Source organism: Arvicola amphibius, chromosome 12 (assembly GCF_903992535.2).
Source record: "Arvicola amphibius chromosome 12, mArvAmp1.2, whole genome shotgun sequence".
Classification (NCBI taxonomy): Eukaryota; Metazoa; Chordata; class Mammalia; order Rodentia; family Cricetidae; genus Arvicola; species Arvicola amphibius.
In genome coordinates, this window is record NC_052058.2 from 122,073,921 (window position 1) to 122,084,304 (window position 10,384).

Here is a 10,384-nt window from a genome sequence, read left to right on the forward strand (position 1 = left end):
ATCTGTAACCTTTTCTGTCTGCATGAGCAAAACCTTAAACTACCAAGCAGCTTAGCTCACCGCGTGCTGGCAGCTCAAGCCCTCAGGCTATGGCCAGGAGACCTCTCTGTACCTTGGACTGCGTGAGAGACTGTGGGACTAGCAAGCCATGTTTGACCACATTTTTGTGTGTTTGGAACCTTTTATAAAGCTTTCTCAGGTCTTATATAGAATTAGGTGCCTGGACGTTGGGTGCCATTTGTTAGCTTTTCTTTGACCACCATCTCACAAATAATGACATGGAGACCATTATTAATGGTGAAAACGGACAGCTTTGGCTTCTTTCTGATTAGCTCTTCTAACTTTAATTAACCCGTTCCTTGCATTTGTGTGGTGCCACATGGCTCATGGCTTTTACCTCTCATCCTGTTTGTCTTGTTTCCTCTGAGTCCCTCTGACAACTCCTTTCTTCCCAGCATCCTCTCTGCCCCCAAATCCTACCTAGCTGTTGGCCGTTCAGCTTTTTATTAAACCAATCAGAGACACATATTCAACATGTACAAAAAGATTATTCCACAAGGTAGTCTGGCAACTTGCTGAGGTTTTGGGCTATGAGAGATCTTGTCTCAAACCCAAGGTGGAGGATCAGGGAAGGGACACCCAAGGTCATCTTCTGACCTTCTGAAGCACCCACATGGAGATCGGGAGGGAGGGAGGGCTGAGAAGAGAGGAGAAAGGGAGGGAGAGGCTGGGGAAGGAGGCAGAGAAAACTGGGCTTTAATGGCAAGAATCCTACCTTTTCTTCCCTTCCTTCCTTTCCTCCCCTTTCCTTTTTGCTCCCCTCTTTTCTTCCCCACCACACTCTCCTTTTATTTCCATTTGGACACAGTCTCATGAGTATTCTGACCAGGCTGGTCTTGAATTTCTGACCATTCTCCAAGGCAAGATTCTAACCTCCTAATTCCTTCCAGCCTGTTGTAGGAGCTGCACAATGGCTCAGGAGTTCTGGATCCTGGAGTAGGTATGGATCCCAGTGGTGAGTGGAGATGGGGGGTGGTCTGGATGCAGACAGGGCAGCAGTGGCATTAGCACAGTCCCCTGTACCCCAAACACAGCTGCAGAGACCCTGAGTTCCTATGGCATCTACAACAAAGCCAGGAAGCCCCTCACACCCGGTCAGGAACTGCAGAGCTCCAAAGGCCTGCTTCATCCAGTAATGGCGACCTTACTGCTGGTCTGCCTGCAATGCCTAGGGCCTGGGTTCAGAGTCTTCTCGACACAGGCTAAGAAACACAGCTCCCATCAGTCTTTGTGGCTTGTTTGACTTGACACTGTGGCTTATTTTCTATAGCTCCAGGCCCTCCACAATCTGCATGCCAACACCCAGAGGCCACCGGGAGCGGGTCCTCAGTCTCTCCCAGGCCCTAGCTGCAGAGGCTTCCCAGTGGCGCAGGCTGATGACTGGTAAGGTGCCCAGGACCTGCACCCCTGGGTCTGCGGGCGGAAGCCTTGAAATGTGGAGCTCCCGTGTCTAAGTTAACACTTCTCGCTCTCCATTTAGGCTCTCCAGGGGTAAATTCAGACTCCAGGGGAGACTGTCTCCCACCAGGCTCACAACCTCCCAGTGAGGAAATGCACCAGGTCACCTTGTCCCCAGCGTCTCCCAAGGCTAACTCTGCCCCAGGGAGCAGGCGAGGCCTGGCCCAATGGGAACCCAGCTGGGACCCTGGGAACACCCCTGCTGCTCCACTGCAGGATCAGGGGGCGTGGCCCCTGAGAGTCACTCTGCTGCAGTCCAGCTTTTGACTTTCCTCTTTGCACACAGGTCCTGTGTGACAAGCAGGATGCACAGCCTTGAAGTGTAAGAGCAGTCAGGACCACGGGGAGAAGTGTGTTCCAACAGGTGTTCTAGGAGGGCCGGAGCTACAGTGGTCAGACTGATTATCCCCACACTGTCCAAACTATTAGTCAATAAACATCTTTATTCTCTCTGAGGCTGTGACATTGTGATCAGGGCCTTAGATTCACAGGTATAGAGGAGCCTGCCTGACACCAATTTGAGGGCAGGAGCCGTTATGCTGTGTTTTTTAAACCAAGTTTCTATTTACTGTGAGAGTTGAATTGCTCTCTGTTTCTTGGAACCTGACCTTCCCCAACCCATGACCTTGATTTGGTTTTGAGAATACCCTGGCCCTCCTTAACCCCTCGCTAATTAGTGAGACCACAGTCTCACTAATCATTACATGGTGGGTAACCATATGATGTTTCTTTAAGGTTTTTAAAATTCCTTTTGGCCCATTGTCTCCACTCTGTAAAACTACTCATGTTTTTACTCCTGCAAAGGGGCCCAAGTGGATTCTCTGCTGTTCTCTTTAGCCCAATTTAGGAGGCAGTCGCTGGCCAGCTCTTCCAGGCACCCCAATAAAAATCAAGTTTGCTTCAAATTTTACTTAAATTGTGGTAGTGGTCTTATTCTTGCCATTTGGAATTGACATTTTTTGGAGGCCCCTGATGTGGGATTCTCTGTATGATATGAATATGTTTTATTTCCCTTGGTTAGTAAAGAAGCTGCTTTGGTCTAGAGCTGGGAAGAATAGAGCTAGGCGGGAAAACTAAACTGAATGCAGGGAGAAAGAAGGCAGTCAGGCGGACGCCATGTAGCCGCCCAAGAAGCAAAATGTGAAGTAACAAACCATGAGCCTTGTGGTAAAATATAAAATAATAGAAATGGGTTAATTTAAGATATAAGAGCTAGCTATGAATACGCCAAAGTTTCTGTGTGATTATTCGGGTCTGGATGGCTGGGAAGCGAAGGCACCATCTCCATTTACCTGCTTCAGTAAGATTCAGACCACACACCAAAATTCTAAACCTGGACCTCACTTCAGAACTTCGGGGACTCAGGGACACGGGAGGCACGTGCCTTGAGAGACTCCAAGGCTCTGGGCTGCCTACAGCTCAGGGACTAACAGGGTGAATATTTGTGCGAAGAAAAGCAGCAAGCAGGCATCTATGGCCTCCTGGTGAGATATAGACTGGTTCTGTTTTGTGGGACCCCTATCTGGGATGTGTGTGGGGTTAACAGGACACAAATATTTTGCTCTTCAGGGAAAAAAACTGAGACATCACACTGCCCACCTGAGGGTCCTGGTTCGGTTTTTGTACCCAGTCTGTCTTGTCTTTGGCTTCATTTTACTGTTCCCCTCCTGCCTTTTGTAGTCTCTGTATGAATTGGGTTATCTTGGACTTGGGGTGACTGAACTGATGGACAGTGTGGGTATTAAGACTTGCAAGCCTGCTGGGCGGAGGTGGCACACACCTTTAATCCCAGCTCTTGGGAGGCAGACACAGGAGGATCTCTGAGTTCGAGGCCAGCCTGGTCTATCTACAGAGTTCCAGGAAAGGCTCCAAAGCTACAGAGAAACCCTGTTTAGTAAAACAAAAACAAAAACAAACAAACAAAAACCAAAAAAAGACTTTCAAGCCTAACCACTCTTGAACCTGTGTTCTAAAGGATTTGGTAGACTTTGCCCACTATAATAAGGAGGATTATGATTACTCTATAACCAAGCACCGCTTTTGAACATTCTATGACAATGAACGGCCACGTTTGGGGTTGCCTGGCCTTCCCAGGGTACTTCTAATTCTTAGATAGCCCGGACAGTGGTCAACATCACCTGTGGTAAGCCTGGCCATCCGGATCAGATTGGGCTGAAGTAACTTCCGCCTGCACCCCTGAATGGATGGTCCACAGTGAGCTAAACCCTGGGTGTCATCAGCATGGTGGCTAAACCCTGGGTGTCAGCAGATGGATCTTTTGAGGGCCTGTAGCAGAGACCAACATGCCTCTTCTACAGACAGTTCTGCAGGGCTCCCTCCATATAACCATATTTACCTTCCTCTCCCCTCTTCACCTCAGCGTTCACCTTTGCCACCCCAGTCCCAACCACCAAGAGCTCACTCTGCCCCCCCATCTGTACCTACCCCTAGCCTATCTAGTCTCTCCCTGACTTTCCCCCTTCCCACACCTGCCAGGGAATCCCATATGACCCCTCCAACTTCTCTGCCTGGTTCTGGGGTGGTACCTCCTTCAGTCCTTACTCCCATACTGCCGTTTACTGACCATTGCTACCTGTATGTCCCTTTCTCCGCCAGAGATCTCTACAACTGAAGAAACAGAACCCCCTGTCAGCACTAGTTCTGTTCCTTAACCTTTCAAATTGATTCTGTCTTTTTCATTCATCTCCCCATGTGGGACGACTATCAGCAGATTCTCCATTTCCTCTTCACTCCCAAACAAAGAGAACAGGTTCTCGTGAAAGCAACTGAAGCACTCCCTGGATTCGTTTTGATGGCTGATGACCAGAGGGCAGAGGCAGCTGTCCGTGCCCTGCCAAGGAGGAGACCCCAATGGGACTACAGCACAGAGAGAGGTAGAGGGTCACTCCGTGACCACCAGGTCTGATAGAAGGGATGGAACGGGCTTCCCAGAAGCCCACTGACCTAGCTAAGGTAACAGATGTGAACAAGGGCTCGGGTGAATCACCTTCAGCCTTCCTCGAGCAACTCCTGGACGCCTGTCTGTTACACACTCCTATAGACTCAGAAGACCTGCCAAATCTCAAAGCACTTCACCTGGCTTTTGTTGCTCAGTCAGCCCCTGACATGCATACCATTTAAATTTATCAATGATGGTCGAGTCCTACTCTGGCAGGTGATAATGGTTGAAAGTAAAGAACTTCCTTTGGGTGACCTGCCCATACTTAGCTTTTCATGGCTGGCTCCCACATTTTTCTATTCACAAGCACCCATGACAGGACCCAGTCTTGGGTCCTGCTTGCCCCTGGTTTTAAGGAGGTATGGAACTACTTAAATTAATAAATCCATTAATTGACAACTCTGGACCTAGTGTATCAACAGGCACTATAGGTAGTTATCTTGTCCCCCATGCCAGGGAGTTCCCCCTTGACTCAGCCTTTCAACCTATTCTGGGCAGGAGGCACGGGACGATGTGTTCCTTTCCGTAACTACTTCAAGCTGACATTGGGGCATTGTTATCCAGGCCCAAGCAGGTTGAAAGGCTAGCCAAAGGTTGGGGGAACATTTAGGCAATGAGGCACTCATCAGACTTCGTTGAAGGAACAGGGAGTGTTCACATCAGCTGGACTGGTCCATATCAGCTTTCAGGAAGTCCAGGGCTCGTCACCATTCAGAGCAGGCTGTAGTCAGCAACTGATGCCTAGATTTGTCTGCCAGCTAAGTGGAAGCCTATTGAGATAAGCTTAAACTGGGAACAGAAGTTAAAATTTATTTACTTAAAGAAAAACCTATATTGTAGAAAAAAAGCAGATAACGGGCATCTTTAAACAGAAGGAATTGACTCATATCTTTGAGTCCTAGCAAAAACTACAGATTTTGGTTAGAAGCATGTATATTTTTCTGCTGTCCAGAAAACCATGTATGGTTTGGACAGAGATGTCTTTGGCCCAATGAGAACCACCTTTAAGTTTATATTTAAATGGCAACCAGAATAAATCTAAAATCTTGAGCTTGTGACCCACACAGTTAGTAGTCACTGCTTATTAGAACTACCATGGATGGGGGGGGGAGTCAGAAACATTTTTTTATATCTTAAGTTATTTTTTTAGACCCTCAAAGCTTATGAACTTTTATTTGCATACCTTTTGCTGCTAAACTGACATTATAACTGCCCTAGCCATTAATACTATCAGAGATCTCAGAGGGATAAATAAAGTATATCTGAGTACAGACCAAATAGTTTCTGAATCTATTAAAATTGACAGGGACCAGCGCCCATATACAGTTACTCATACCCAGGTCTCCATAGCATTGGAGGCAGAAGTATCCAGAACAGCAGTCCTACTGTCTAAGCCAGGACCATAAGGTGAATTTTTCTTTTTCTGTGGAAGAGGAACATGGAAAAGACTGACCTTATTTTGTCTAGGCAAAAGTGGTGCAATCGATTCTCCAGTGTCCTGCTGTTTGCCCACAGTCTGGACCCAGTCCTGGCAGCAGGTGTTGCACTGGGGCATCTTGCCCAGTGGTCAGCATCATCGTAATCCAGGTGGAGACATCGTGGTGTCCCATAGTCTTCTCTGGAGACCTTGGGTCACTGATAGGATCTCGGAGTCTCTGTCTAATATAATAAGCTTTTTAATCATTATTTTAAATGCCATATCCTGCAGATCTCTGAAGTTTGAGGGCTGCCTAGGTATGTGTGATTAGACAAACTTTGTTCTTTATTATTTGTTTTAAGTTTGACTTTGAAAACATATACAGGGAACTAAACTGAATAAGACTTATTTCTGTAACTAATAATATCAGTAGTTTAAAGATGACCGACTAACTTGTATTTCCTAACAGTGTATAATAACTTAGCAGCTTTCACATGACTAGAACTCCACACTTTGTAATGATTTTGAATTAAAGCTAATAAAGAAACCGAATTAGTCATTCCAAGGGTAAACATAGAACAAGTTTATATCCAGCTATTAATGCTGTCTCCTGCAAAGGCAAGGAACAGGTCCCAGGGTGAAATGGGAACAGGAGGGCGTCTAAGGGTTAGCATTGCCCTAGGGCAAACTGAGACTCAGGCCTACCTTCCTGCTGATCTATAGAACAGATCTTGGCAGGTGTCTACCAAGCTGCCCTGAGAAAGCTGCCCTAGGCCCTACAATTTTCCCTTTTTACAAGTACAGATGACAGGACTCAATTATGGGTTGGGTTCTGTCTGTTCAGGGGCTCAAATCTGTTGGTAAGAAGAAGCAAGATGCTGGGCGGTGGTGGCACACACCTTTAATCCTAGTACTCAGGAGGCAGAGGCAGGCTGATCTCTGTGAGTTTGAGGCCAGCCTGGTCTACAAGAGCTAGTTCCACGACAGGCGCCAAAGCCACAGAGAAACCCTGTCTCGAAACCCCCCACCCAAGAAAAAGAAGAGGAGGAGGAGGAGGAGGAGGAGGAGGAGGAGGAGGAGGAGGAGAAGAAGAAGAAGAAGAAGAAGAAGAAGAAGAAGAAGAAGAAGAAGAAGAAGAAGAAGAAGAAGAAGAAGAAGAAGAAGAAGAAGAAGAAGCAAGATAAAAGATAATTAGTGGCCTGTTAGAGCTGGAAGTAAGGTTGTTAACCAAGGGGACCAGCTGAGCAAGTTTTCATCCAGCTTCCGTGTGAGTGTTCTGTTCTCTACCATTAACAAGACCATTGGATCTCTAATTACCCCAGAGTGATTAACTAAGGTAGAAACACGTTCTTTTCCCAGAAGAGGAGGTCCAAACCTTTTAGTATTAATACAAAAATGTATGACTCAGTTTATCCAAATAGCATAAACCCTAACAATATAAAACATCTTATAGCACAGATGTCTCACAGCCTTATAAATTTATTTAGAAACTTAAAATCTCTTAAATGTCTTCCAGCAATATTAAAAATAAAGAACTTCTTTGGTTCCACCCTCGACAGCACATACACAGCCTGTCTTTTAGATCTCAGCTGCTCCATTTCACTGGAGCTGGTGCTTCTGGTGACGATCACCTGGCACTGGCATTTCTAAAACTGTTAAGGTCCATTGTTGCAACTGCACATTCTTTGGGGCTCTAGTCCTGCCATACATGTGTCAATTTCAGCTGCTTCCTGTGATCCCTTTATGTCTTTATGACCATTATCACCTGGGTGACTCTTAAATTAACAAAGTCTAGCTGGCAGAGCAGCATAAAACACTGAGGTGCAGCTTTAATACTTAAAAATCATATATATAAAACCTTGTTTTTAGAACAAGACATGAGTAATCATGCAAAAATTTGTTTCAATAAACCATCTTGGAGATCTGTTAGGCCCACTCTGCGTGGTCACCTTTAATCAAGATGGCGGTGAAATCATGCGGCAGCCATTTATTTATTTATTTATTTTGGTTTTTTCAAGACAGGGTTTCTCTGTGGCTTTGGAGGCTGTCCTGGAACTAGCTCTTGTAGACCAGTCTGGCCTCAAACTCACAGAGATCTGCTTGCCGCGGCCTCCTGAGTCCTGGGATTAAAGGTGTGCACCACCACTGCCTGGCCCATTTTTTTTCTATACCAAAAAGTTATCTGAATTTCTAACCCAAATTTAGTAATCAGAACTCAGTGAAAAATTTCTAAAGTCAGGCCCGTAAATGTGGCCACAGCAGTGACAGTGGCTGAGACAGCAAAAATAGCTAGAACATTTCTTTTTTGGTTTGGTTTGGTTTCTCGAAACAGGGTTTCTCAGTAGTTATGGAGCCTGTCCTGGAACTAGCTCTTTTACATCAGGCTGGCCTTGAACTCACAGAGATCCGCTGCCTCTGCCTCCAGAGTGCTGGGCTTAAAGGCGTGTGCCGCACCTCCCGGCAAACCTTTTAATCTGTACTAGGACTGCAGGAGCTCCTCCTGAGAACGGCGAAGATTCCCTGCAGCTGTTGGATCCCACTGGAGCTGCCTTTCTGTCCCCTGTCCCAGGACTACAGAGGGAGGCTCTAAATAGCCTGCCTAATCTCAGAAGCTACAGCAGAAATGTTATCAGGAATTAGGAAGTGGAAGAACTGAGAGCCACTGTTCTCCAAAATAGAGCGATTATCGATTACCTGTTACTTAAACAATCTTGTTCGTCAGCAATTTACTGGAGTGTGCTGTCTTAATATCTCTGATTTCTCCCATACTATTGACAACAAATTGGTGATCTATGTAAAGAAATAGACAAGATCTCTCAAACAAATTTAGATCGGCCAACACGGCTCAAATGCTCTCTCCTTCACTGGCCTCTAATGTGGTTTCTACCAATTATCATAATCAGTGACTAACTGATGTGTGTGACTCCAACGCATGACTAACTTCATCACTTATGCCCAGATCACAGGGTCCCCCCAAAACCAACTAGGAGACCGAGTCCTGTGTGTAAAAGCAAAGAGCCTTTATTCAGGCTTAAGCTTGGGCTCTGTCTGTCCAGCACTGCAGTTGAAAGCAGAATGCCCAGCCCAGTCGGGGTAGGGATTTTATCATATTAGAGGTTGGGAGGAGTGGATTTCCAGGGTTCAGGACCCTAATTGGCTGACATTTTTCTAGGAGTCTTGTCAAAAAGAGAATAAGTGAGTCCTGGGCTCAGGGATGTCTGGTGGTCTTATCTGATCTTATCAGGGTTGGAACGTCAGGTACTTCCCTCAGATGCTGGCCACCCCTGTGTGGTGCAGGCTTAGGGCGTTTCTTGGACCCCAGTGCTGCCTGCTATGGCAGCTCTGCAGCCTGGGCCCCACAATCACCAGTCATATAAACAGTTCTAGAAACATTGTCGCTAGGCAATATTATAATACATCCTCCTATCAAAGATCTGACAGGAAAACATAAGCCGGGGCGGGGGGGGGGGGGGGGGGGGGGAAGGAGCCTACCTGACTCCATTTTGAAGGCAGGAGCCGTTATGCTGTATAAGTTTCTTTTTACTGTGAGAGTTGAGTTGCTTTGTCTCCTGGAACCTTCCCCGACCCATGACATTGATTTGTTTTTAAGAATACCTTCCTCTCTTCCGGTCTCTTTGGCCTCGGCGGCAGAAGCAAGATGCCGAAAGGAACGTCAACGCAACAAGACGCACACGTTGTGCCTCCGCCGTGGCTCTAAGGCTTACCACCTTCAGAAGTCTACCTGTGGCAAATGAGGCTGCCCTGCCAAGCGCAAGAGAAAGTATAACTGGAGTGCCAAGGCTGAGAGACGAAACACTACCGGGACTGGGCAGATGAGGCACCTAACAATTGTCTACCGAAGATTCAGACATGGATTCCGTGAAGAGACAACCCCTAAACCCAAGAGGGCCGCTGTTGCAGCATCCAGTTCATCTTGAGGATTTCAGTCTGTCATAAAATAAATGTTCTGGTTTCAAAATGAAAAAAAAAAAAAAAGAATACCCTGACCCTCCCTAACCCTGGCCCCTCCCTAATTACATGGCGGGTGATTTTTATTTTTTATTTATTTTATTTTCCCTCACTGCCACATCATCTCTCTTCTGGAAATTATGCCTTAAAAAGGATCCAAGAGCAGGATTCTCTGTTGTTCTCTTTAACTCAACTTAGGAGGCAGTCGCTGGCCAGCTCTTGGGTACACCCCAATAAAAATCAAGCTTGCTTCAAATTTGGCCCAAATTGTGGTAGTGGTCTTATCTTCCATGTTTAGGATTAACAAGATGAGAAAGTTGGGAGCCAGCTATAAAAATGTTGGGTCTGAGGGAGGCGGCTGGAGCCTGATTTCCTAGGTCAGAGGAAGAGGTGCCTGCCCTTAGGGGTCTGGAGACAATCTGACGGGGGAGGACTGGGGTTGGGGCCCTGAGTCTGAAGGAGGATTGTCAGGGTGGGGATTCCTGGGTCTGAGAAATGAGGGCCAGGACCCAATCTCCAGG

The 10,384-nt window shown here is 46.6% G+C and overlaps 1 protein-coding gene across 4 annotated transcripts in view; it reads left to right on the forward strand.

Moving 5' to 3' along the window:
* Nucleotides 1-2,428, forward strand: part of Plekha4 (pleckstrin homology domain containing A4) — a 24,931-nt gene extending 22,503 nt beyond the window's left edge. For 3 of the 4 annotated variants that reach the window (XM_038313686.1, XM_038313687.1, XM_038313689.1), the window contains 3 exons: nucleotides 951-1,000; nucleotides 1,331-1,443; nucleotides 1,541-2,428. In XM_038313686.1, the coding sequence (XP_038169614.1) occupies nucleotides 951-1,000; nucleotides 1,331-1,443; nucleotides 1,541-1,785 (408 nt within the window). In that variant the 3' untranslated portion in view covers nucleotides 1,786-2,428. The remainder of the gene's footprint in view (nucleotides 1-950; nucleotides 1,001-1,330; nucleotides 1,444-1,540) is intronic. The other variant, XM_038313688.1, reaches the window with a different exon arrangement.
* Nucleotides 2,429-10,384: the final 7,956 nt, after the last annotated feature.